Source organism: Tauraco erythrolophus, chromosome 4 (assembly GCF_009769465.1).
Source record: "Tauraco erythrolophus isolate bTauEry1 chromosome 4, bTauEry1.pri, whole genome shotgun sequence".
NCBI lineage: Eukaryota > Metazoa > Chordata > Aves > Musophagiformes > Musophagidae > Tauraco > Tauraco erythrolophus.
Window position 1 is genome coordinate 26,903,335 of NC_141468.1, and position 27,979 is coordinate 26,931,313.

The 27,979-nt window shown below is 40.3% G+C and overlaps 1 protein-coding gene across 1 annotated transcript; it reads left to right on the forward strand.

Moving 5' to 3' along the window:
- Nucleotides 1-65: 65 nt before the first annotated feature.
- Nucleotides 66-27,973, forward strand: AASS (aminoadipate-semialdehyde synthase). The gene is made up of 23 exons (XM_009986077.2): nt 66-278; nt 1,434-1,610; nt 2,267-2,351; nt 3,092-3,159; nt 3,269-3,415; nt 4,392-4,470; nt 4,567-4,694; nt 4,865-5,013; nt 6,210-6,332; nt 6,482-6,593; nt 7,121-7,180; nt 7,274-7,341; nt 10,836-10,957; nt 15,281-15,410; nt 16,289-16,399; nt 17,710-17,818; nt 18,251-18,391; nt 20,283-20,450; nt 22,659-22,754; nt 24,682-24,797; nt 24,974-25,062; nt 25,428-25,604; nt 27,855-27,973. The coding sequence occupies exons 1-23, from the start codon at nt 66-68 to the stop codon at nt 27,971-27,973; spliced, it is 2,787 nt and encodes a 928-aa protein (XP_009984379.1).
- Nucleotides 27,974-27,979: the final 6 nt, after the last annotated feature.

Consider the following 27,979-nt stretch of genomic DNA (forward strand, 5'->3'; position numbering starts at 1 on the left):
TGTTTGAACCGTACATATACATGTATCATTTTACTGCTTTGTCTTTGATGCCATCAGGCTTTACCATGCTCCGAGCCTTTAGTCACACAAATGGTAGGTGTGCGTTCCGTCACACTAAGCGTTGGCGTCATCGTAAGTCTGTGCTGGCAATCAGGAGAGAAGATGTTAATGCATGGGAAAGAAGAGCACCTCTAGCACCAAAACATGTTAAGGAATTGACACAGATGGGATACAAGGTCTTGGTGCAACCGTCAAACCGGAGAGCCATCCATGAAAAGGTAAGGTTCCATTTTGAGTTAGATAAGCAAAACCATAGTTCAGTTATTATCCATAGTACGGGAAAAATAATATTCAAAGGATATACATGAGAAAACATTATTAATTTTGTTGTTAAATGAGGAGTCATTGTGTCCTAGTGGAGAGAAAAAGGAGTAGTTTGTTTAGTCTTTTAATGTAATCTTGCCACACTGGTGGGTTTTGGGAGTTGTTTTTATTTATTTCTTGCCCGTTCTTCTGCCTCTGAAGAAGTTTTGGGTGCTCTTGAAGTAGAAACTTGGGAATTCATTTAACATTGGTGGTTTCGTCTTCTGTTTGTATGGAGGCAACACCCTAAAAAATACGTGTATTTTAGAAAAAAAAAGGAAGGTCGAATCTGGTGAATCCCATTCCTACTTCAGTCCCATTCCTCATGTAAAATGAGGAGATAGGGGTTTTTTCTTTAATGCTATACGCTTCAGGACTGAGAGCTTTTACAGTTGTTGTAGCAGCAGTAGTACTCTGCTGTAAGGTATCTGAGCCAATGGATAAAAATTGAAACGTTAAGTAGGCAATTAGTGATCATTGCACATATCGCCTTTTAATTAAGGCACAGGGCTGGATTTCACCAAAGCACAGATCACATTAGGTACACAGTTATGATACTGAAAGCTGGAATTTTGATATGTTCTTGAGATAAGGGAGAATATAAACAAATGTTGATATGGAAAAACATTATTTTAGAAGTTGCTCTTCAGCTTGGACTTAGTCTTATACAATTTTATAAAATCACGTCATCAGTCTTCAGGTTAATTTGTCAGCTTTCTCTAAACGTATTTCCGTGTATCTCAACACATTACAAAGGGCTTTTCATTATTGCACTACTATAAGATACAGTAAATGTGGCAGAATATCCTTTTTGTAGGCTGCGAATTTAAGATGAAGAATTTTACTAACACGTAATTATTTTTTGGCCTTGTACATTAGGCTGTTAGCATGGAAATTCAGTTTGATGTTTGATACCCTTCTTGATAAAGAGGTTTATGAACATATTACATGCAGTAACCTGTTTCTGCTTTGTAGAATTATCTGTTTGTCCTCTGTTTTAGTTGCTTATGTGCTGAGATCTGAATATGAAAAAAACCAGAATAATTTACTTTGATTTTTCTCTTTCATAGGATTACATCAAAGCAGGTGGCATTATTCAAGAAGATATTTCCGAGGCTTCTCTGATAGTAGGTGTGAAGAGACCTCCAGAGGACAAATTAATCCCTAAAAAGAACTATGCCTTCTTCTCTCACACTATTAAAGCCCAAGAGGCAAACATGTCCCTTTTGGATGAGATTCTAAGACAGGTAAATAGTGTCATAGTGAAGACAGGTGGCTGTTAGCATGGGGTGGAAGCTGAACTTAATGCTCGAGTGTGATCGAAAGCTTGCTGCCTAGTATGGTTACTTTCAGCATGCATATTTGTAGATAGCTAGTGAGGACTGTTTTCAGTATGCTTTCCTGGAGCTGAGTATTTCTTGCTCAGAGGATCTCGTGCTTGCAGTGGTACTCTGTTTATGTGTGTAAGGCAGATGAGTTCCGAGCATGGTATGCTCGAGAGAGGTTCATGTTGTGTGAGCACAAAGGCTTCTTGGAAAGTTATTAAGCTAGAGTGCGTCTTGGTCATCTCAGAGGGGAGCAGCCAGTTCACTCAGAAATGAGCAGCCTCTTGGCAGAGGATGTGAACAGGTCTGCAGCAGCTGGAGTGGCATGTTGGGGAGCTCTGTGCCAAGAGGGCACGGGCAGTGCAGAGACTCTTTAAAATAAGAATTCAGTGCAACCTTTAGGTTTTTGTTTTCATACTTAAATCTTGTTATGAGTTGTTTGCCTTTCTCATACATGCTCATCAGCCTCCATCACGAAGGATGACAAAGGCATATGAGAAGGTAGTTCCTAGGAGAGCAACGTGCCACTGACTGCATTCACTGAAAATTTTAATACTCAGTTTGCTATGTATTTTCAGGAAATTCGACTGTTTGACTATGAAAAAATGGTTGATCATAAAGGAATGCGAGTTGTGGCCTTTGGAAAGTGGGCTGGTGTAGCAGGTATAGTGCATAAAGTAAAGGCAGGCTTGCAACAAGTAACTTCTTGTAATACTTCTGGTTGTCTGCGTTTCCTGAAAGTTGAGGCTTGCTATGCGTTTTAAACTGCGTTTTTAACTCTTGCTTTAAGAGCTTTTTCCATTCTGTTTTGTGCCCCCTAATTTTGATAAGGCTGCATGTCAAAAAGTCCTGTGGATTCCTGGTAAATCTACTGTTCTGTGTTGTCTTCAAGTCCTGTTTGTCGATTCAACTAACCTGAGGGAGGGTAAATACCGAGAGATCGACTGAATAGACTTCTGAAAGAAATGGCTGCTGTCAGTCCTGCGAGTTTGAACACCAACTATTTGTCACTCTGTTACCCTTTTACACTGATTTTTGTGAGGCATGGTTCTCGTTCCTTTCTACTGAACTTCGGCTCTGTTTCTTCAGGAGACTCTCTTTATTATTTCCTTCTTTGGAATCTGGTGGTGTGAATGCATCTTATTAAAGGATATCCGAGTATTAAATAGTGCTGAAATGCATAATGTGAGCAAACAGTAGGTTTAAGGTCATGGCTTGCTATTGAATTTCTCCTTCCCTGGTTTTATGTAGACTTTCTTTAACAGTGAAGTAGTAATATTAAAACATGGGCGAAAATATCCAGGATGGTTTTGGACTTCAGTCAGTCTCTGCAGTTTCTAATTGTGTATATTCATAACTAACACTGATGGTATGATTTTTCTTTTTTTTTTTTTTAACAATAGGAATGATCAACATTCTGCATGGATTGGGATTACGATTTTTAGCCCTTGGACATCACACTCCCTTCATGGTAAGAGTATGCGTGTGTTTTTCTTTAGCAAAATGACATTTGAGCAACTGCTAATTATCTGTATCTGAATATGGAAAATATCCTGATGGTTCTGTGCCTTTGATTTCAGCACATTGGGATGGCACATAACTACAGGAATAGCAGTCAGGCTGTGCAGGCAGTACGGGATGCCGGGTATGAAATTTCACTGGGACTGATGCCAAAGTCAGTTGGGCCCTTAACGTTTGTGTTTACAGGCACTGGTAATGTTTCTAAGGTAAGAATCCTGTCTTCAAGATGAAATGCTGTGTTATTTTTAACAGAACTTCTTGGTGTTTGATACATACCAGGTTAAATGGATTGCTGGTTTCGTTTGTTTGCTTGGACTTCAGGTTTTCCTTTGCCAGTAAAAATTTTTAAGTACCCTAAACTAATGCCTTTAAGATGAGATAATGCCTGACAAGGCTGACCACACTAACTTCTTACCACAAAAAATGGGTTAAGCCTTACTGCTCCTCTCTCCTTTCCCATGTGCGTGACTTTTGTCTCCCTCTCTCCCCTCTGTTGACTCTGGGCTCACAGGGTGTGTTGTATCACCCTATTAAAGTATGGGGAAAGAATTATTTTTTCTGGTACTTGCTGAGTTTTTGTGTCTGTTTTTATAGTATTGACTTGGTTTACAAGTGCTGGACTTTAGTCCTATTTTTTACGATACAGGGAAAGGCTTACCACTGGTTTTGACAACAAAGATCAGTTAACTAGGCTCCAGCTGTAAAGGGAAATCACTGCCTAGGTAAATGTGTGCTTTCTGGACAAAACGATGGTGTGTCTATGTTCTATGATCACAGTTATCTTGACGTTCTTTGCCTTTAGAACAGCCTGGTTGGTGAGGAGTGGCTTCGGGGGTCTTCGCTAAAGAGAAACTGCTCCTCAGAGTGACAGCAAAACCATCTATTGTGGCCAAGTTGAGGCCTCCCAGCTCTGCCATTAGAAATATGAACCAGATGTTGGATTGTGGGTCAGGCATACTGCAGTAAGGGGGGATGATGTCAATTTGTTGTACGTTGGGCCAGGCAGCTTTGTTTTGGATAAGTGGGGATATGTGTGAAATAGTTTTTACACCTCTGAAGATGTTCTCTGGCAGGACTGCCAAGTTGTGTGTGGCATATTATATTTATTTTCACACACCAAACGAGCAGTTACACTACTTTTATATTCTCTGCTCATCCTGAATCCTACTTCATGGTTTACAGGGTGCTCAAGAAATGTTCAATGCCCTCCCATGTGAATTTGTGGAACCACATGAGTTAAAGGAAGTTTCCAGATCTGGAGGTATGCTGTGACAATAAAGTGATTGAAAGTACTGGAACCCTTTTTGTCCAAGTTAACAGCTAATTTATTTTTTCTTTATTTTTTTTTTAACCTCAGACCTCAGAAAAGTCTATGGGACAGTGTTAAGTCGTCATCATCATCTTGTAAGGAAACGTGATGGACTGTATGATCCAGTGGACTATGATAAACATCCAGAACTTTACACTTCTCGCTTTAACACTGATGTGAGCATCTCTTCTGTTCTTTTATGAAAGCTTTTCCACAGGGTGTTTGTAGTCACTACACCTTTGCATATCCATCGATTGAGAGAGCGTTCATTTAAAACACTAGAGCAGGCGCTTTCAACTTAAAAGTACTAGATGAGAACATCAGGCATCTGTAACTTTCTTTGCAGATTGCACCTTACACAACTTGTTTGATTAATGGCATATACTGGGAACAACATACTCCTCGCTTGTTAAGTCGACAGGATGCTCAGAAGCTGCTGGTGCCAGTTAGATCTGCTGCTGGTGCAACGGATGGCTGTCCTGAGTTACCACACAAGTAAGACACCTCAGTTCACTTGTAACAATTCTGCAGCACCATGGTTAAGTTGTAATGTTAGGCTGTTTCACCACAGTATCTACCAAATGATTCTGCTTCTTGTGTTGTTCCTCTTGCACGTTGCACAATGCCCCGTTGAGTCTGCTTTTGTTGTTCTGTGTTTTGCAGTCTTGTTTTCAGAGTTTGGAGTTTTTGAAAACATCACAGTACAAGTGATTGACAGGTATCAGCTATCTTTCTGCAAAGGTAGTTCTACCATTGATCCTTGTGCGGAATCCAATACAAACAGTGTGACATCTGGGAAATGTGCCTACTGCACCACTATTGCTAGAAGTTTCTGTGCCTGGGCAGAGTTTGTTGGATCTTCCCTGTCATTTGGCTTGTACAAGTTCAATAACTATTCCTTAACACCTCTGATTTCTGCAGCGGGTAGCTGGAATGCTTCACAACCCTGAATAGCTTTAAGTATGAAACATGGGGTACAAATCCAGGGTTAGTCTCTGTTCAGTGTGGCTAGGAGCTCACCCTTTGTCAAATAATCCTGTGTAATCGTTCTCTGGGAGACTCATCTGGGGATGGATTTGAGGAGGGTATGGCAATGTATCCTGGTGAGGAAGCAGGCCTTTGTCTCTTCTCTGCCCACTTTTGACACCTTCCTTTCTCTCACATAAGAAATAAAGAATTTAAGTCTTAACCTTGAGCGGAGCGAGAGGTTGTGAGTTAGGTTAGTGAATGCTCCACCTGTGCCAGCTCTCTGTGAACTGAAGGGAGGCAGCCACCTCTTTAAGTTTCCCTTTATGATGCTGAAGTTTATTCTAGTGCAGGACTGCCCAGTGGCAGCTCAGGGAAATTGGTAGGTGGATAATGAATGGGAGGTGTTGGCAGCACATGGAGTACAGAGAAAAAATGATGGATGAGTGGATTCTCTTGGTCTTTGAGAAGTTACATGTGAAATGTAGAACCTGTTGATGTGAACGGAAATCTTATGACTATAGCAGGGCCAGGTTTCCATTACATTTCTGGATGTCATTGTGTTTTGTTGACTTCTAAATTGGTTAAGATGAATGAAACCACAAGTCTGATAGATCTTCTTGCATTTCTTTTATTTCCTGTTCACTTGCGGTCTTTTATACCTTTGTTTCTTAGTAATTTGGATAATGCTCCATTCCTTTGTCTTTTTTGTTCAATTGCTTTAGACTTCTGGCAATATGTGACATTTCAGCAGACACTGGAGGATCCATAGAATTTATGACGGAGTGTACGACAATTGACAGTCCATTTTGTATGTATGATGCTGACCAGCATATTATTCATGACAGGTGGGAGACTCTTTAATTTTTGATGCTTGCCTCTGTAATTCGTACAGTGAAACGTTATATTGAAAAGTCATGCATTTAAAACACTTCTGAGAGGTGGGACCTTCCGGGTACCAAGAAGTAGTTCAGAAGAGCTATGTTCTCTCTTTCAGTGTTGAAGGGTCTGGGATTCTGATGTGTTCCATTGATAATCTGCCAGCACAGCTTCCTATAGAAGCGACAGAATACTTTGGCGATATGCTTTTTCCGTATATTGAAGAGATGGTAAGATCTTATGTGTCCAACAAGAAGGTAAAAGGCTCAGGTTTGGTCTGCTTGTTTGTTGCTTTTCTGGTCTCCTGTATACATTCAAAAGGTATCTGCTGTAGAACATAACTGACTTTGTACTTCACAAAAAGAAAAAAAGCTTTCTAAGTCTTGAGACAATACTTTCAAAAAGCAACATATGAACGAGACATTAGTGATCTGGATGTCTTAGGGATTTGTCAAGAGCACTTTCTGTAGGGAGGAAACAGGCTCTGGTGGGTGGTTCATTGCTCTTGGTCCCTGTAGTAGGTGTCTAAATTGTATTTTCTTGGGACACTCAACAATCACTTGCAATCAAACTGCTGTTTGAATTCCTGTGTTTTCATAGAAGTCAAGTGACACTGATCAGGGCCAGGAGAATTTCAGATCTACAAGATATTGGTATTGTTGCATGCATTTAATTGTTGCTTAAAATCTTGATGTTTCACTCTGAAAAAAATTATGGGAAATAAAATGACCTGATTTGAAATAACTTATCTCCATAGCTATTATCAGAAGGCTCTGAACCTCTTGAAAGCCAGAATTACTCATCTGTTGTTCGAGATGTAAGTTTTGCAATTTGGCACTCTGCTTGTTTTCCTCTGCTTTAAAACGTACAGGTTCAAAAAACTCTCAAAATTTGTTTTGTTTATTTCTAGGCAGTGATTGCATCCAATGGCTCACTGACAGCTAAATATGAATATATTCAGAAATTGAGGGAGAGCAGGTAATGTATTAGCTTCATAAAGTTTGTTTGGTTCAGGATTAAAAAAAAATATTTGTCTGCATTCTGTGTCCCATTTTGTATTTATTAACTGTTGTGTTTTGGTGGAATGCTGCTATATTGCACTGTGTCTAAATGTCTCCTAGCTTGATGATTTCCTTCTTCATGCACATTGCCTAAATGATGAACATGTGTTGTTAGTAACTTATATTGAAGTTGAGAAAGTGATCGTTTTTCTTATGTTATGAAGACTGGTTTACCAGAGGCAGAAAACAGCTACATGCCAGTATTACTCTGTTACTCTTTGCCCTTTTAAGATGGATATAACATACAGTCGTTTGAAAGGACTGGCTGAAAGGCAAAGGCTCTCTACTGTACCTTGAATCTGGTTTCCTCCGGTGTGGCTCAAGTGCTGTGCTGTGCAGCATTGTTCTGTGACTGGATGTATTCAGGAGCCTCTGTGAGACTCTCAGACTCTTCATTATATTCCTGTAGCTACAGCTTTAGCTACCGCTTCATCCATAAACTGTTGCAGTAGTTAACTGCCAGTGGTAACAAGAAAGAAGTAGAATTGAGTGGATTAAGCTAACAAAAGTGTAAATAATCTGGATATCCCTTCCCCATACTCCCTATTATTAACAAACACCTATAGTTTACCTGTGAGAAATGTTAATCTGACAATAAGTGGGTACCTCTGGTTTCATGTTCATGGTCAGTGCTAGCTGCACTCTACCTCATGTGAAAGTTGAAATTGGTCTGACCACAAGCACTGCATGCACTATCCACTAAAAGCACTGTGTGTTGACTTTTGCATGCCAAACTTCTCAAATTTTCTGTGGGAACTTTGGGAGTTCTGGTTGTGAACTTGTGCATGATGAACTGTAGGTGCGTTTTCCACCCAAAGTGACAAGCTCTTTGCCTCTCACAGCCTTCAGCTCGCAGTGATTTTTGTTGTGTGCTGTTTGATAGACCACCTCAAGAGGCTGTCTCAGTAACAAATTTTCTTATTCCTCACACAGCACGATAATCTGGGTTTTTTTGCTTTCTCCGTAGTTGCTTGCATGGGCTTGTGTGAACTACCCTGAGAATCTGGAGACTTCATTCCCAAGGGGGTTTTTGTGGGTAGATTTCTGGTATTTCTGCAAATCTGTGTTGCATGTGATGTTCAGTAGTTCATTGGTGTTGCTCACTTAGCTGTCATAAAAGCAGGACCTTCCTAACAATACCTTCCTTTACTTGGCAGACTTTGGAGATAATGAAAGCAGGGAGTTCCCTGCTTAAGGTAGGATGGTTTTGCTAGAGACAGGCTCTTGTTCAGGGCCTGCAGGAATTATGTGGCTTGTATTATTACTCTAACAAAATGTTATGCTGTGTCTCATTTCTGAGGGCTCTATTTAGACTAATTGCTTAGACCCTTTGGAAGTCCATGAACATTTCAGACATAGGATAACCAGCCTATAGGAGCTGAACTGCCTTGGGTGCCATCAGAATGCAGGAGCAGTTTGATTTACTGAACTTTTTGCCATCTTTTCACCTTTACTTGCTTCATACCTGCTACCAGTTCCTCATCAACAGCTGTAATGGCGTATCCCAGTAACAGTTTGGACCTCTAAGTATTACTGTTATTTGCTCATGGATTAGCATAACTGAATTATTTAAACTTGTATGTAGAGAATAGGCGTAATCCTACATGTTCTTTTCTGGGACTGCATGGATTCTGTTCCCACTCTTGATGGGTCATTTGGCAGGTCATGTTTGTGCCTGTCCTAGAGGAGACATGCTATGTTTGATCCAAGTGTGACCTCAGTCTAGACACTGGAAAAGTTTATAATAAATATGATAAGAAGTTTGATTGCAAAATCCAGCTTTCTTTCATATAGGAAGTCTCCCCTTTGTCAACACTGTTGCTCCAAGCTCTTGCATACCATGGCTGCTTCCAATAAGTAAAGGGTGGAGAGGAGTTCTTTCTCTTCCCTTGCCCGTGAGGGTGTAGTTATGGAAGAAGATGTTCTATTAGAATTGACAGTAGGAGGTGGAAGGTCCTTGAGTTTATAATATGAAAGGATATGACCTTAGGAGGCTTTCTATGAATGGATTAAATAATAATTTAACTTTTTAAAAAAAATAAAATCTATAAAACTTGTGTGAAGGTCAAAATGTAGAGTAACCTATAGTAATAATTTAGATAGTTTAGAGAGGTGATGCATTGGTATTGATTTAACTCTCTTCACTCAGGGCAGTCCTTTAGCACTGTTGTTTGAGGCTTTGTGCCCCCTGATGTTCCTGGGTGCTTCATGCCATGCTTTAGACAAACAGTTTTGCAATCCTGATTTTACAACTTAGTGCAAATTTAAGCTAAAAGGAAAAATAATTATAAGCAACCAAAATTTGTTTTCCTACTAGAATTCATACATTTATGAGAGTGTATTTAAACAACTGCTGAACTACATTATTCTGGTTGGCAAAAAGAAATGCAAAATCTGATATGAATACATTTTATATTGAAAGTCAATAGGAGAGCCACTTTTTAGATTTATTTAGAATAGTAGAAGCTTGATCGAAACACTCTGTGATGGTTTTCAAATCCAAGTTCTTGTCTGCAACAGGATTTCTTAATTGGACATTAACTTGTATTTGACTTATTGGCTACCATGTTCCTACGATGAACTAATATGAATCTAGTATAACTTAGCTAAAATGCGCTTTCATCAGCATGGTTTTGTGTACTGTAACAGTTAGCCGTGATGTAAAGGGAGCAAGGCAAAGCCTGGAATCTCTTTCTGATAAGCCAATGAGACATAAACCGCTTGGAGGTCCTGAAGTGATCAGCTTACAGTAATTTGGCCATTGGAAAAATCATAGAATCATAGAATGGTTAGGGTTGGAAGGGACCTCAAAGATCATCTAGTTCCAACCCCCCTGCCATGGGCAGGGAAACCCTCCAATACACCACGTTGCCCAAATCTTCATCCAACCTGGCCTTGAACACTTCCAGCGATGGGACATCTACAGCTTCCCTGGGCAACCTGTTCCAGTGCCTCACCACCCTCAGAGTGAAAAATTTCTTCCTTATATCTAATCTAAATCTCCCTCTTTCAGTTTAAATCCATTGCCCCTTGTCCTACCACTGCATGCCCTTGTAAAAAGACCCTCTCCAAAATATAATAAAAATATAAAAATATAAATAATAAATACATAAAAATATGACAACTGAGGAAAAATTTGTTGAACAGCCAGTAGCAATTGGAGAAGCAGTGGAGATGTTGAGGGATTTGATCATGTTTATATCAGAGGAAAGAAACTCGAAGTTATGTAGCAGAAGAATGGAAGCAGTACTAGACAGTGATTGCCCATCTTGGGTTAGATAGCCAGGAACTTGACTCTTGGTCTGAATAGAGCTCTTGGCTTGTAGGCTTACTAAAACATTCTGTTAGCTTTAGCAGCTTCCAGTTTCATTCTTCTGTATGGTTTTTAATTTTGCGTGTAACACCTCCTAGGGAATACGCTCAGTTGATGAACATGGGTAATAAGAAGAAGGTTTTATTGCTTGGATCTGGCTATGTTTCTGGTCCTGTACTTGAATATCTCACTAGAGATTCCAACGTCGACATCACAGTTGGTATGTAAGACTTTGCTTGTTTTTCATGGAAAAATTGTGTCTTATTTAAACTTCTAGTGTGGCAGAGCCTCTCTCTGGTTCTGAGAACAGACAGAGATAACCTTTATTATTATGCCTAACATAAAAGGATTTTGTAGCTTTTTGAGCATTTTGAGTTTACATAATTGATTTGAAAATGGCATAACAACAGTAAAAGTTTACTGTTTGCATGGCTAACCTATAGGAAAATTAGAAGTATTTTTCCTTCTAATCTGCTTTAGACTTGGGATTGTTTTTTTTTTTCCAGCCTCAGCCACAACAAGGTGAAATTGTTTTTATAGGCATCGTATGAGTGAAACCTCTGCTATTGTTATAACCAATACTGTGATGGTAAACCTTCAAGCCCTGACCTTCCCATCAGCCCCACATGCCTACTTGTTTATTCCTCTGTTTTGGTTTTATCTGTAGCATATTTCAGGCTGGACATCTCAGAAACACTTTTCCGTACCCTCGATGATGATTCTACCCTGATTACAGATTTAAAACCCAGGCTATGTTGCCTGAAAGATACTTTGCTGGGAATTGGTTTCCTTTAAAACATACTGTTGTATTTATGTTGATATTTGTTGTTATTGTTGTTGCTTTAGTTTGTTTTTTCCCTTCATTCCACTTTCATACTTGTCTACTTATGCTACCCTTTGTGATGATAACCGTAGAACATTTAAGCCCTGGGAAAGGATTTACTAGGAAGAAGAGGGGAACTCTAAGGAAGCTGCACCCTTGTTCTTAGCACTGCCAGATGTGGTGAACCGGGAAGAATTACAGCAGTGTCCATCTGTAATTGCGGTGTCCATCCCGTCATCAGTCCAGAGGCTGCGTCTAGTCCCTGCAATACAGTAGCAGTAAGGGAAACCAGGTGAACTGGAAGGTCTGTTTTGCCAAGCACTGTGCAAACTTAGCAGGTCCCTCTTATCTGGGTAGCTTAAAAACTGCAGTTTCAATAGCATACAAAAAAACCCAACAGTTCAGAAGGAAAGAGACACAAAAATGTTACTTGTCTAATATTTGACAGCAGGCAGGTAAATGAAGAAAGCATAAAATGCACATTGCAGTGTCACATTTGGTTCCCTGCTGTTAGGCTACACCACTTCAAATCCGAGTGATGAAAATCTTAATTGGGAAACCTTGATGTAGTCAACTTTTTTTTTGCTTTGAATCTGTAGATGATTCTGCCTAGCTCTTTTCTCTCAGCGCAAGTTGATTTGTAGGGTATGGACAATCACTCCCTGGCAATGTTTATTTCCCATCGACTTTGGAAAGGCCATAAGGAAATAAGGCCCTAAGACAGAGGCACACATGCTTTTAATTCTCTATGAGCCTGTGCCCCACCTGCTGCCATCGTTACCCACTCCTTTCTCCTGTCTGTGTTCCCATTGCTGCCCTTGTGCTGACAACATGGTGAGCCAGGACAGGAAACCAATTCACTTTCACTCAGATGTGGCGAATACTGCTTGCTTTTCACCTGGATTGCTTTTTCAGTTCCGCTTTCCTTATAACGGGAGGTGCTGATGGCAGTAGGAGCAAGGTAATGGGAAGGAACAAGTGAAGGCAATCAGAGACTGGATTTCTCCCTTTTATTGATAATATTAGCATATGCAGGATTGGTAGGACTAAGCCATAGGTAAATATTGAAACTAGTCAGATTGAATCCGGGCCTTTTAGTCATAGTTAGCATAAGCAAAGGTTTTTATCTTTTTTATGTTAAAATCGGTGAATGATGGGAATTATTTTTATTTTAAGCTATTAAGCTGTTCTTGGCTATTAAATAGGAATTCTGTTAAAATGTACTGAAATAGTTTTGAAAGACTTCTTTTTAATCAGATTTATCTATATATGTACAGGCTACATGGAATGATGGATGGGGAAAGCTTTTCTGGGCACATGTTTGCTTGCTAAATCTGCTAGTTAGCTATGTTGAACCTGCGTGTTCATCAAGACCTTAAACTAGTTAAGGTTTTCCTGTCTCGCTTAAACCAAGCACAGCCTGAAAAAGAAAAACAAATTTTCCTCTTTGGACTTTTTCCCCCCTTGGACTTCTAGTCAGCTTCTTGCTTTTCAGTGAAATAGTCTGTGCATTTGTGGAAGTAGCTGCTACTATCAAAACCCAATTGGGTCCTTCACCTCGGCATTTATTTGGCCAGGTTAGGGAAGTGACCATTTTTAAAACCAGGGGAAAATATGTACTGCGTAGTGACTTAAAGTGCTTTAGGCCTCAAGATAAGTTCTTGCACTAATTGAAAACTTTTTCAGCAGGATGACACTAATCCAAAACCAGTTTGCTTTTAAAACACTTTGGGCATACAACTTTTCCATTGCGATCTTCCCACAGGAGCCACTGCAACACAGTATTTCTTTAAATTGGGAAGCACCAGACATGCCTTTTCTGTATTTCCATCTGAAAGTCAAAGCAAGAACAAAACCTCTGCCTATTTCAATACTATTTGATTATTCTGTTTCACATGAGGTTGTAAACCTGCAAGGAAAGGCACTTTTTGGGGTAGGCAGTTACTTTTTTTTCCCCTACCTTTCTAGTTGTACAGTGCTTCTCCAGCAAATCAATGAGCTCATGAACGCCAATAGTATTTAATACATCTAGGACCATGATGTGAGCTTCTGACATTCTAATTTACTCCTACACCTTTTCCTTGCAAGCAGACCACTGGATGACTCATTTAAGTAAGGGTTGGTAGACTCAAAAGAGTGATGTCCTCTGCAAATCAAAGTGTGAAGATCAAGTCTGTTGTGTGATTGTCCATCAAATAAATAAGGAGGAGAAAAATTACTGCCTGGTTTCATAATGCTGTATGTGGGATGTCAGTGAGTTCCTGCTTGTTACTCGTACTTTGGTTCTCTTTCTCTCCTTTTTAAAGTTTTTCATTTGTCTGATCCTCTGACTCCCTACCCCCAACACTTTTTCCATTAGCACTCTATCTCAAAAAACCCCAACGAACTGCATGGGCTAGTGGTGCTTTTGACTGGGCATAGTAGAGCTGATATATTTTTCTGCTGATTGTCTATTTTATTTTTCCCAGACCTCACGTGGTAAGATTATTCTAGTTCAGATGAGCTGCCTTCTCCTATGTCAACAAAAGTGTTTTCTACCGGTCTTACGGCTTTCTTGTGATCTTTCTCTAAGACTTTTCTCGAGCCTGAACATACACATACGAGCATCCCTCTTGTGTGACTGTTATTTGCATTCTTTACCCTCAAACACTTTCTTTAATCTGCTTTTAGATCCAAGATAACGGCACATTTCTAAGGATTCCAAAAGAATCTGCATTTATCCTTCCATCAGTGGTTTGATCACTTGTTCTTTGAAAACTTTGTAATTTTATTTCAGTGTGTTTCAACACTTACCAAAGAGTGCCAAGTGTTTGTCTGAGGTATCAAAGACTGAACCTCCTGTATGTATGTTTTTTAAAATGTAGGATGTACCTTACGACAGGATTTTATGAGGGGTCAGAGTTAAAGACATGGAGTATGCTTTTGGGGTGGATCACAACCCTGCCTAGCCTATAGTAAGTGTCAGGTTTTTGTAACTAGTTAATGACATATTTATGACACACTTCTGGATAAGAGATGCATTCATTCAGCAGACTCTTTTCCCTTTCTTTAAAAAACACTTAGATGTGAATGTGTGCTTCTTTCTGTTTAGTTTATCTGTCTTCTCACCATGTGGGTGCTTGGTTACCTGGCAAGTGTAGACAGATCTGCTGTAGAATACCATGCTGGGAGGACATGTGCATGTGATGCAAGACGGTGGGTTCTGGGGTGTCCTCCTGCACAAAGATAGGTTTAGCAGTCCTTTATCTCATGTTTTAGACCTACTTCTTCATAGAGTAGAAAAGAAGGGAGATGACTTCTAGTTTTACATAAATAATTTATATTGTCCTAGTCTGCTCATAGGAAGACTGCTGTTAAAACTTTTTATTAATTTTAAGTACCCCCACAAACTTGCTAATTGGTTGCAAGTCTGTTCTCGTTACACAATTTAGCAGTGAGTGGTTCTTTACTTCTGAGAGTAAGTAGTATTTGTAGATTCTTGTTCTTGAAGTTATTGCTGCTACGACTTGAGAGTGGCAGTTGATAATAAAATTGACTGCTTTAGGGAAAGTAAGGTGCTTTATGCCCGATTTCTCTTCAACTGTTAGTGAAGGAAAACATTCATGCAGCTGCTTCTCTTTGGGAAGAAGGAACTGTGTGTAAAGCACAATTATATGTGGGAGTGTTTTGGACTTACCTTCATTTTTAGGTAACAGTTAATGTGTTTTACTTTTAAAACAGCATCTGTCGTGGAGGAGCAACTAGAACAACTGATGAAAAAATACAGCAACATTACTTCAGTTCACATGGATGTCATTAAGCACGAGGAAAAGCTGTCCTCTTTGGTGAAGAAACATGACCTTGTGATCAGGTCAGAATTCTGTGTAAAACATGATAAGCTCAACCCTAAGTCATGCTACTTCTAGATCACTGACCTAAATCAACACGGTAACTTTTTTTTTTTTAATGCCCAAGAACTGGCATCATATTTGTGTATTTAAAGAGTTGTAACTGGCCACTGCCTTCTCAGGTAGTGAGGCATCACGATTTTCAAAGGGGCTTTGACTGCAGCATCTCCTTAGAAGGATTCACCAATTACGTGGACAGCCTTCTTAGTGTGAGGGGCCAGTTGCATCCGCCAGCGTAAGTGTTCCTGGGATCAAATTTATGTGTTTGCAAGAGGAGGCGAAATTCTGGCATCTTAGTCATTTCTGCTGAATATCCCATTCAGAAAGATCTTTTTCTAGGTATTGAAGCAGGGGAGGAAATGACTTCATAGTCCTTGCCATTTTGTCCCTTTTGCCACAGATGTCACGAGTGTTGTTTCCTTTCCGTGTAGAGCATGCTTTTCACAAAGTACTTCAGCAAGATCATTGTAACAGAAGCTTTCTCAAGAATAGTTTTAGGGTTTTGCATCTTCTAAACCTCCAGCATGGCTATTTAGAAGGTGGCCTCAGAAAGAGGTCAATGGTTTGTTTTTTACAAAGAGATTTGTGACAAAGGGTGCCATCTAGAGAATGACTCCCTTGTTGTCCTGCACCCTGTTCTGAGTGCATATGACAATGCTCTTCTGATAGGGTGGTGTTTCGCTTAGGTAGGTATGAAACTGCTCAGGGCAAGGCAGGTGTGACTGTTGAGTTTTCTTGAGCTCTTTTGTAGGCATACAGAAAACATTTGTGATTGTCTTTCCAGTGACAGCATGAGTAACTGGTTGGATTTTGATGTTGCATAATTCTCCTTCATTTGTAGTTTGCTGCCTTATTCAGCACATCCTTTGGTTGCTAAGAAATGTATTGACAACAAAGTGAACTTGGTAACAGCCAGCTACTTAACACCAGCTATGAAAGAACTCCAGGAGAGGTAGGTATGAGAGTAGCACCTCGCTGGTGTTCCTTCCTTCTTTAGTGCATTATCTGAATGTTTTGCAGCCGGTTACACCTGCAACACTTACTGTGAATTACTGTTTTCTTCTGTGTTCTTTCTCCCTCCCTTTCTATGATGGAGGACTAAGTACCGTTGCCCAAAGTTGCACGTGGAGACTGTGGCAGAGAGAAATGAGTGCATGCCCCAATCTGGTCAAACTAGTGCTCTAAACACAGGAACATGCTTTTTTGCATGCCCCATCTTATTCCGTATTAATGTGCCTCTCCCCTCAAACCTGTTAGGATGTTTGAGCTGGGCTGATGTTCGAACTGAGCAGCTGGACTGTCCTGTTCTGCCACTGACAGCTAGCTTGTTTGTCATCCTTCACATTCCCCTAACGAAAACTCATTCTTGACTTATTGTATCTACAGTAATGTCCTCCTTCATGCCACCTTCTTTTGGGCAGCCCTGTTGTATTAGTCTCAAATTGATGACAGTTCTAACTATTCTAATGTTTCTGTTGTCCTACTTACTGTATGATTGACAGTTGTTTTGGGCATGGAGCTTCATCTAGGTGCTGCTCTCAGTCACAGTACTGGAAACTCTGAAGTGAATTCAAGGTAGTGAGATGAGAATTGTACATGCTGTATCTCTACAAAAGATAAACCAGAGAAAGCTAGACAGGTAGAGACCCAGTGTTGCAGACAATGAGGGAGGCTTAGGGGCCTCTCCTCCTGTTCTTTCTGTGATGCCAAGAGGTCATACCATGCTCTCAAAAAAAAAAAAAAGACACTTCTCATTTGTCAAAACACAAAGTGATTTTGAAAATAAGATAAATCACCTCAGTTTGTGGTGATAAGAGAGCTGCTCTGGGAGTGTAGGCAACTTAAAATAAGAAAACCCAAATACTTGTAATTTGAGAAAGTAAGCCTCTCAATCTCTCTCCGCCGCAGGAGCTGTTTAGGGCAATTATGACTAGTGCTATGCTGTACTCGGCACTGCTGCTTTCCCGCATTATAGCACTGTCCAGGAGAACGTGGCATGTGGAGTAGCTGGTAGGAAATTCTTTTTCCGCCAGCCCCTAGGTGTTGCAGCAAAGTAAGAGAAACCAAGGCTACAATGACTCTTAGACAGTTGTTGCTGTTCAGTTTTTAACATCTGCTTCTGTATTTTCCCTCAAGCTGCAAACAGATCCCAGAATTTACTGTGTTGGGGAAAGTTCGCTGGGCCTTTGTTGGACAGATTTCCTGAACAAAAGGCCAGTAATAGTGAATATTCTGACAGCTCTGCATTTCTGTTACTTTTAGTGCAGAAGCTGCTGGTATTACAGTTATCAGCGAAATGGGTTTGGATCCTGGTCTTGACCATATGTTGGCGATGGAATGTATTGACAAGGCAAAAGAAGTTGGTGCTACGGTAAGGTTGGCAGGTAGTGCATAGTTTTGCCAAGATTTTCTTAGTGAAGTTGTTCCTTTAACACCAGCCAGTTTTTTGGCATGTCACTAATGTGTAACGGGCTCTGGACACCTTACTTTTTCTGTTTCTTGGAGTTTGGTGCCAACTAATCCAATTGGTGAGACCATCAACTAAGATGGCTTTGCCCCAGTGTATGTTTTGGTTTCCTTTCCTTTATGGACAGTGCCTGCAGTGTGACAGCTTGACAGTGTTGCTCAGTGAAATTCCTTTGCTTTCCCGTGTCCACTGTAGATATTCTGATTTTGCCTATTTGGTGGTTAATGTCAACAAAAAGTTTAAGAACTCATGGGGTTGCTGTAGGGTAGCTCTGTACTGTTTGCATCCTGGTCAGTCTTCTCTTCATTGTTTCTTTCCTGTGAATGAATCTGACAGGTTGTATCCTACACTTCTTTCTGCGGTGGCCTACCAGCTCCAGAGCACTCCGACAATCCTCTGAGATACAAGTTCAGCTGGAGTCCACAAGGAGTGTTGCTGAATACAATTCAGTCTGCTACGTATTTAAAAAACGGAGAGGTGAAGTAATCCTAACGTTTCCATTTAAAGGCAGACAAAGAAGGTGGTGTTGGGCTAGGGAGGGAATTGGGATTGGTAAGGTGCTGTGTTTACTTTCAAGCCAGTTCCCTAAGCGATGTGCATACATCACTTAATCCTATGTTTGGAGCATGACGGTGCCTGGCTGCTGCCAGCTTAATTCTTACTATATGGGATCTGATTGCAGAGAAGGAGCATGTTCTGATGACTAAAGCACTGGACTGAGGTTGGTGTTCTGGGTTCAACTTCCATCCCTGTTGTGTGTTGCCTTTTCCAGTTAATTACCCTGTCTTTGGCTATGTGAAACAAAGGTTTTCTCTCTAGTCATGTTTGTAAACCAAACAGCTTCGTTCTATACTTCCACAGTGTACAGCAGAAATAGCAGAACTCTTGATTTCTTTTTCTTTTGGTGCAATCTGTAATACCAGTAGCTTACTGAGTGGGTTTTGTGAAAGCGTACAGTGCTTTCTGGTGTGTTTTATATAAGCTCTGTTTTGCTGTTTGTGCAGGAGTCGTTAGAGTAGACTTAACCTAGCAAATGTCACTGCGTCTGTTTTATGGAAAGATGATAACTGATTTGTGCAAAGCTGTTGCAAGCCATTATCACCTTTCTGCTTTCTAGTCCTATCTGTTTGATCACTCCCACTTGCTCAGAGTAATTACTGGCGAGGGGCTCTTCAAATGTCAGGGAGATTGCCTTGTATAACTGCTGTAAAATTTAGCTAATTATCTAAACTTTTTGGTCTGCAAAACTGAGAAATCATTTGAGATGTTTTATCATGACATTTTGGTGCTCTAGTGTTCTTATTGCAGTAAGAAAGGAGAAATTCAGGGATTGTACTCTGAATCATTATTTAAAAAGCAACAACACATAGTTATAAGTTTCAGATGCAAGGGTCTCTTGGAGAATGTGAAAATGTTTCTTATTTAATTCTGACCTGGTTCACCCATTGCTAGGAAAAATTAGATCCTACATATGAATGAGTCATTATGAGAGCACAATGTGAGCTTGTCAGTCAATTGCACAATTTTTTTCTCCTTGCCACTAAATCCTTAGCCGTCTTTGACTGTTGTGCAGGATTCTTCCACACTAGCATCTTGCCTGACAAACACAATAAGATCTTTCGGCGTTGCTGCAGACTTCATTGCTTTAGTCTTTCTTCTAGAAGGAAACCTTGCCCCTTTGCTCAGAAGTCACAAAATGAGTTTATATTGATGCTGCATAGCAGATCTGTGCATCAGCTGCTTGAAGGGAACAGGGTTCAAGGCTTTGGTTGGGAGTGATAATAGAACTAGTCAACCATATTTTGTTTTCCTTCAACAGTGTGTTTTCTTTGTGCTTTGTAGCTGCAAGTAAAGATACACATGGGCAGCAATTCTATACTAGTGTGATATCCCTGATTTAGTTTAATCTTCAAAAAAAGAAACAAAACCCCATCCTTCTCTTTCCATTTGCCTTCTCCTGCCCCATAAAGAAAAAGAATAAAAAAAAAGACCAAAAAGCAAGGAGCCTGTGGGCAGACTCTGCCTTCACACTGGTATAGTTTGGAGAGGTGCTCCAAAATTACAGTAATGTAAGTGAAATGGGAACCTGCCACCTTAATGTAAGTGCAGCAGGAATGAACAGTGTTTGTGAGAAGGATGTGGCTTGTTTTAGCCCTTTGGTTCGTAATGGCTGACACAGTGCATGCTCCTGTGTCACAGGAGATGTATAAATGGCTTGTGCAACTGTTTCATTTAGATTGGGCCTTTGTTTGCACCAGAAACACTAAGCATATTGTTCCTATTTTGAGCACACTTCATCTTTTGTGTTGTAAAATAAATTAAATAACACTACACCAAAATAATATTGCTGTTCTTTCACAAAATTTAGATTATCAATATTCCAGCTGGAGGAGCGTTACTTGATACTGTTACCCCGATGGATTTTTTCCCAGGATTAAATCTTGAAGGTTTTCCGAACAGAGACAGTACAAAATATGCTGAGCCGTATGGTATTCAGACAGCTCACACTTTGTTGAGAGGCACCTTAAGATACAAAGTAAGTTATTGTTATTATTATCAATTATTGTTTTCCTCAAGAGAGGAATGTTGTCGTTTCAAGAAAACTGTGTCTTTAAAAGTCAGCCTTTTATAGCTCTGTACTTGCTATTTATGAGCTCTTCACTATCTTAATTTGAGAGAGAAGTGAAAGCACTTCTCTCTTTTTTTTTAATGTAGTTTTACTTTGTTTATTTAACAGGTGTTTGTTCCAAACCAGAAAAACAGTTTTACCTGTCATAGGCAGCTGGTCAGTTGGCTTGCATAGTCTGTGTCTTTTTTCCTCTGGCTCTGTCTTTGGTGTTAGATCAATAGAAGATTTTTAAAACGTTAAATAAATCTGATGGGTTTGTGTGATGTATGTTGCTGTTACCTATTTTTAAGAATTGATCTATTCTCTTAAAGTTGATAAAAATTCAAACTTCCAGTTTGTTGCTTATGTTCCTATGAAAAACATAATATAAAAATCTTACAGAAAATTATAGTTTTCCATCAAACTGAGAAAGTAACTGGAAATCTTGAATCCGAGCAGCTTTAACATTGTGGTCAGTTAGGTAAAATGTTAAGAGATAAATGTGTTTTCCTGCTAACTGATAGACTATTTTCCTTTCATTTGTTAGGTGCACAAAGTAGAATCAAAACATAATATTTTTTCTTTCAGATTTCTTTTTTTTTATTATTTTGTTGGTCAATATACATTAAGGAGTAAAGCTAAGACCATACTGAAGGCTTGAAAAACCTTTTATGGATGTTGTGATATATCTATTGAGTTAAGGTTTATGTCAAGGTTTAAGTTATTGTTGTTTTGTACATGACTTGAGGAATGACGTGTATGTCCTTTCCCTCTTAATTCCTCTGTTGCAATTCAACAGGATTTTTCCTTTATTTCTGGGAGGGAGGGAGGCTTGCTTAGCAGCAGAAGATGGAAGGCAGCTGTGGGGGAATAAAGGTTACAAATTGCAATAGCTCTCTTTTTGTCAGTCTAGATACGATCTCTTGTTCAGAAGCTAAAAATATGTGGAAGGCATCTATCTCGTCACGAAGTCTTAATATGACAGTATCTACTCTTCCATTTGGTGCCTGGTAAAATTTTCTTCTTTTGTGTAAGTGGTAGCACAACGAAAAGCAAAAATGTCAGGGTGACCTGAAGAGTTGTTATCCATGTGCTGCAAGAATGACGTTTCTGTGGTTAGTGCTCTTTTCTTAACCCCCAAAGCAGGTTCATCGCTTCGGGTTGGGGTGATGTTGGTCGGATTGCGTGGAAGAGCTGGCCATACCCTCTGCCTGCGTGGTACTGACATGCCAGAACATAGTGCTGAGCAGGGCGGAGGTTAATGTTGGCCCTTTGCACATGCTGCTGTGTTGCAGAGCAGAAAGCAATCCGTTCAGAGCGGAGGCCAACAGCTCCTCACAGTGCCTTTTGTAGCTTCAGTTCAGACAGCTGATGGAGTCAGTTTAGAAAGAAGCGTCACGGAAGGATCTCACTGCAAGGCCGTCTGAGCTGATAACCTTGCGCTGGTGGAGATGGCTCCTAATTTTAATTAGCCCTCTTTCAGGGTACTTTATTTCCACCATTCTGCCTGTTTACAGTGTTTCCAGTCACTTGCACCTAAGTATTTTCTCAGATATCCAGCAGCTGTGTGGGAGTGTTAACGAGATACAAACAAAATGAGCAGAAACCAGCTGAGACTTTTTTTATCATGCAGCCTGTTGCAGCCTTCGCAGTTTCATTTGAAATACCATTCCACTGCTGTCCTGGTTGTCTCTCTGATACTCCTGAACGAAAGATACAAACACGCAGGATTCTTATTTTTAAAATCAGTTTATCTAATGTCCATGCAGTCACACTGGTGTAAAACTGGGGTGAGCTGAATTCACTGTTGGGCACTCTGTATTCAGTAGTTTGTTTATGGGCCAGCTTAGCCCTTTGATCTCATGAACCAATGCTACCTGCCATGGGAATGTTGATGGCAGAATAAGTCATTAAAGAGAGTATTGAAAAAGTAGGAGGAGGGATGGAGAGGGGCTGGGAAAAGTACCTCTCTGTAGCAGTAACTCCACTGGCATCGTGTTAGTGTGGCTGTCTTCTCGTGGGAATAACGCTTAGCACTACCGTGGTTGTGTCCACCACTACATTCAAACCAAGGAGAAATAGTCACCTCAGTTTCGAGTGATTATTATTTTTAACTATGTTATTCTTTTATTTCAGGGATACTCCAAAACTATGGGAGGCTTTGTAAAACTAGGATTAATTGATCCAGATCCTAATCCTTTGCTAAGGTCAACCACGCCACCTCTAACCTGGGTGAGTTACTGTGATTACTCTGCCTTCTTTCCTCTATTTTATTAATGTTTTTCTCATTGCTAGGCTTGGAGTGCTTAGCAATGGGAATCTTGTATTGCGTCCTGGTGTTCTCTGCTTTTTGTTCCTGGAAATTAGAAAGATTTTCTTCAGCAGGACTGTAATTTAGTGCTGGAACAGATTCTCCAGAGAGACTCTGGAGTCTGATACTGGAGGCTTTCAGGGCTCAGCTAGGCAAAGCCACGGCTGACTTGAGTGCTGGTGATACTTCTGCTTCGAGTAGGGCGTTGGGCTAGATGACCCTCAGAGGTCCTGTGCAATATTTTTATGAATTGTCTTAACTTTTCTGTTAGTCAGAATCCAGCCCGCAGTGCTGTGAGTTTGCAGTGTCCATATGGGCACTGGCCCAACGTCTTCAGTGAAAAAGTATTTCTTAGGGCCTGAAGAAGTAAGAGATCGTGCCTAAATGAGTATATAAAATCTTTTTTTTTCTGTTAAAACTCTGTACAAGCATTTTTTTGTCCTCTGTTATGGTGCCTTTCTGTCTTTCTTACTGATGCCTTACTTCATCTTAGTCTTGGCCAAGGTATGACTCCTATAATGCACTGCTGTTACATTTGACAGTCAATGTTTGGGTTGTCTCTGTTCGCAAAGCAGGGAATTTCGTATTTTGATATGGTGTAAAGAGACCTGAATTGACAAACAGCTTACTACTTGTCAGGTCTGTTTGTCTGTCTTGTGAGAAATTTTTCTTCCATTTTGCAAACCCCTGAGAGAGGAACACTATTACTCAGGTGAACAAAATTCAGATCTGCCTCCTGTTTCCTTCCTTGTGCTTTATCAGCATTAATCTGGAAAGAGACACCGGGCTCATGCTGTGTAATGGTCTGAGGAGAACACAGTATTTCTGTGATGATGTCATTATTTCAAGTTAAGAATGTCTTGAGTGTTCTGAAAATGAAGAAAGCACCAGGTGAAGAGGCCCGGTCTTGCTGGTCTCTGACTAGCGTACAGCACTGCTCATCTTCCCAAACTCCAGCTGTTTTTGGGCTGCTGTATCAGAATTACTTTTATCATTTTTTTGAGATTATTTTTGTCCACTTTCAATTTTAGGGTTGATATTTTCAAGTTTTCTTTGCCAAGATGGCTAGAATTTCCAGTTCTTCTAGCCTCAGTGAGTAAGGATACAGTGTCATGTAATCTGTGTAAACTAGGAACTCTGCAGTCTCATTCCAAACCTTTTCTCAGCAATGTTGTTACATTTTAGTACTTTCCCTTGATCTGCTCTGCCTGGGAAGCAGAGGAGATAGGCTGACCTGAGCTTTTAAACAGACTCTGCAGTTCTTGCTCATTTCATATCTTGTTCATAGCTCTGTTTATTATCTGTCTTGCTGTGAATGAAGCAAACAATAATTAGCATCTAGATAGCACAAAATGGCCTTCGGATATGCACAAAAATCTTCAGACAGCTCTTTCGAAATATTCCCAGGATTGCTAGAACCTTGTTCATCTCATCAGTCTGTTTCCTTCCTTTTGAAAGGGACATTCTAGACCAGCTGAAAGATATCCTTAAGTTTCTGACTCTCTGGCTGTCTCCCGGTGGCTTCTCTTTCACCCTAACATCCTTCCAGTGTTCCTTGTTTATACATATTTCTATATTCTTTCTTCACTGCCAGAGGACGGGATAAGACAAAAAAGTAGGGGGAAGAATCTGAGTGGTGGGGTACAAAGCGTGTTAGGAAAAGATGACCCCTGTTCTCACTTGTTGCTATGAAAAATCTCAAACTATCTCACCTTCCCTGTATGCATAACCTGTGCTCTCAGAAGTCCTGGATATTAACTGAGCTTAGTGGAGCAGTGGGTTCTCGAAACTGAAAAGGAGTGGGAACAGATGTCAGGCCTTCAAGAACCTTTTTTTCTTTTAATACAGAAGGAGCTCATGTGCAAACTGGTTGGAATTAAGCCGTCTGCTGAGTACCATGTTCTTAAAGACGCTGTATTTAACAAACTGGAAAAGGACAAAAGTCAGCTGGAGGCAGTGAAATGGTAAAATGTTGTAGTGATTTTTAAAGATTTGAAAAAAAAAAAAAGATTTGCAATTCTATCCATTTTGGTCCATGTGGAGACTGTTAAACTGATATGCTGAACAAGCTGGAAATTATCAAACTGAGACCAAGCTGTTGATAGGCAATGATATAAGTCTGTCTCATTTCTTCTGCCAGGCTAGGTTTACTGGGAGATGAACCAGTTCCAGCAGCAGATTCCATTGTGGCAGCTCTTGCAAAACACATGGAGATGAAGCTGCCCTTTGGTACGTGAGAAATTCCTCTTTTTCATGGCTTTGAGTGGAACAAGTCAGTATCTCTTATCAGACTTAATTGGATTAGTTTGTTCTCCTTTATTAATAAACCTTCATGTTAGGTTTTTTAACGTCTTGAGATGTTCTCCCCCAATTTAACCTTTTCTTTCCCTGTTACATTTTTAGTTTTAATGTTCTGTCATCTTTTAATGTTCTGTCTTTCTTTTAATGTTCTGTCTTCTTTTTTTTAATAGTCCTTGTCTTCAGTCACTTCCCTGATACATGTGCTGTGTATGCACAGTGCCTTGGTCATCAGGAACCTCATCTTGCTGTGACTGAAATACAAGTAACAAATAGTTTGTGTGCTTTTCTCTTAGGCACTGGAGAGAGAGATATGATTGTTATGAGAAATGAAATAGGTCTCAGGCATCCTTCTGGTCATTTGGAAGACAAATTTATCAATATGGTTGTCTACGGTGATAACAAAGGATATTCTGCGATGGCTAAAACAGTCGGGTACCCCACGGCTATTGCTGCTAAGATGGTTCTAGATGGTAAGTGGCTGTTCAGACTTCAGTAACAGCATTTCAACACTTCCTATCTTCCTACCTGTAGAAAGCAGATGTATAGTGTTTCTGAAGTGTATATATGTATATTTTTTAAAATGTATCAAACTCGTTTACAGGAATTTTTAATCTGAATGTTTGGATGTTTCAGTGACAACACTTAATTTACTACTTAATCGATAGAGATTTTTAGTCATTTAACCTTAAATTTAGCCTTAGTCATGTAACCTTGACTGGTGTAGAGGAGGCCTTTAGCATGGTAAATTACAATTACAATTGATTATGCCACAGTGAAGCCGGCTAACATATACCTGTGCTGAGCAAACCACTGACTTCCACTAATAGTTTCTGGATTGGTTGAATTTGAGGCTTGGATCATATTACCTGATCATGTTGTGTGTATATAAACAGGCAGACTCTGCCTAGTCATCACTGTGTTTAACAAAATAGTGTGATTTCCCTATGCTTGCTCTTAATCTTCAGAACTTCATCCTCCTCCTGGCTAACTGAATGAGCAAAATCTGTGTGGTGGGTTTTTTTTGTTGTTGTTATTTTAAAAAAACTCAGCTCAAACTTTTGAATTTTAGATGCTTTTCACCTAACTGCAGTTTCACAGATCTATGAATTAAATTCAAGCTTTGTACGCTACTATATGTTTCAAACTTTTTTTTGTTATTCTTTAATACAGTACTGATGCTGTGTGAGAACATAATGCCAGGACTGATAAATCTGCATATGTATATGTGAAAAAAATACAAAAAAGAAAATTTATATAATTGTAAATTGATATTTGCATTTGTGGTGGGTTGACCCTGGCTGACAGATGCCCACCCAGCTGCTCTCTCACTCCTCCTCCTCAACAGGACAGGGGAAGAAAACAAGACAAAAAAGCTCATGAGTTGAGATAGGGAGATCACTTACCAGTTACTGTCACAGGCAAAACAGACTCAACTTGGGGAAAAATTAGTTTAATTTCTTGCCGATTAAAATAGGTTTGGATAGTGTGAAAAATAGACAGATTAGAACACCTTTCTCCCCCTCCTTTTTTGCAGGCTTAAATTCACTTCTCCATTCCTGGCTCTGCAGCCTCTTTTCCCTGCCCCAAGTGGTGCAGGGGCATGGGGAATGTGGGGCTGTGGTCAGTCCATAACAACTCCTCTCTGCTGCTCCTTCCTTCTCATGCTTTTCCCCTGCTCCAACATCGTCTTCACCACGGTCTGCAGGGGACTCTCTGCTCCAGTGCCTGGAGCACCTCTTTCCCACCTCCTTCTCCGACATTGGTGTCACAGGGCTGTTCTCTGTCGTGGTTTAGGCCAGCCGGCAGCTAAACTCCACACAGCCCCTCGCGCACGCTCCCCCACCCCCAGGGGATGGGGAAGAGAATTAGAGGGGAAAAGGGAAAGAGACCTGTGAGGTGAGATAAGAACAAGTTAATGCTACTACTAATAATATATGAATATATATATATATGTGTAATGATAATAATATATACAAACAAGTGATGCATAGTGTAATTGCTCACCACCTGGTGACCAAGGCCTGTCACATCCCAGACTAACGATCTCAAAACAGATTAAGTCTTGACATCACAATCCTGGATGAGTGAGAGAGCACTCCTAGAGTCCAAGAGCGAGAGCCCCTGGAAGAGTAAAACCCCTTCTTTCCAGTCAACCCTCATTTTTATACTGGGCATGATGCGGCATGATATGGAATACTTCACTGGCCAGTTTAGCCCTCAATCCTATATCTAAATTCAAACCATGAGAGGAGTTGTGGACCCTTTGTCCCGGCTGTGCTCCCCCCTATCCTGTTGTACTCCTGCACACTGGCAAAAACACGAGAAGCTGAAAAGTCCTTGAGGTCTCAGTGCCAACTAAAAACATCAGTGCACTGTCAGCATTCTTCTCATAACAAGTCCCAGACTAAAACCAAAACACAGAGCTCTTCTAGCTGCTGAACAGAAGCACTAACTCTGTCCCAGCTGAAATTGGAACATTCTCACACTATTTTTCCTCACTCCTCACTGGTGCACAGCATTTTACCCTTTCTGAAGTACTTTATCCCTGAGGTGCCTTGTCCGTGGCCGAGGGGCTCAGCCGTGCCCTGCGGTTGGAGGTTGCGGGGCAGCCTCGGTCTCTCCTCACGGAAACCACCCTGCAACCCCGCTGTTACCAAAGCCTTGTCGAGTAAACCCAGTAAAGCACTTAACGTTTTTTTTTTCCCCTGTCTTTATTTCAGGTGAAATAGATGCCAAAGGCATGGTGATACCATTGACGAAGAATGTGTATGGACCAATACTTGAACGTGTTCGGGCAGAAGGCATTGTGTACAGTACTCACAGTGTTATCAAACAGTAACTGGAA

Coding starts and splice junctions, on each gene's coding strand:
- AASS (XM_009986077.2), top strand. CDS start 66: ATGCTCCGAGCCTTTAGTCACACAAATGGTAGGTGTGCGTTCCGTCAC. Junction 6,333..6,481: donor CAGCATATTATTCATGACAG/GTGGGAGACTCT, acceptor TCTCTCTTTCAG/TGTTGAAGGGTCTGGGATTC. Junction 6,594..7,120: donor TTCCGTATATTGAAGAGATG/GTAAGATCTTAT, acceptor TTATCTCCATAG/CTATTATCAGAAGGCTCTGA.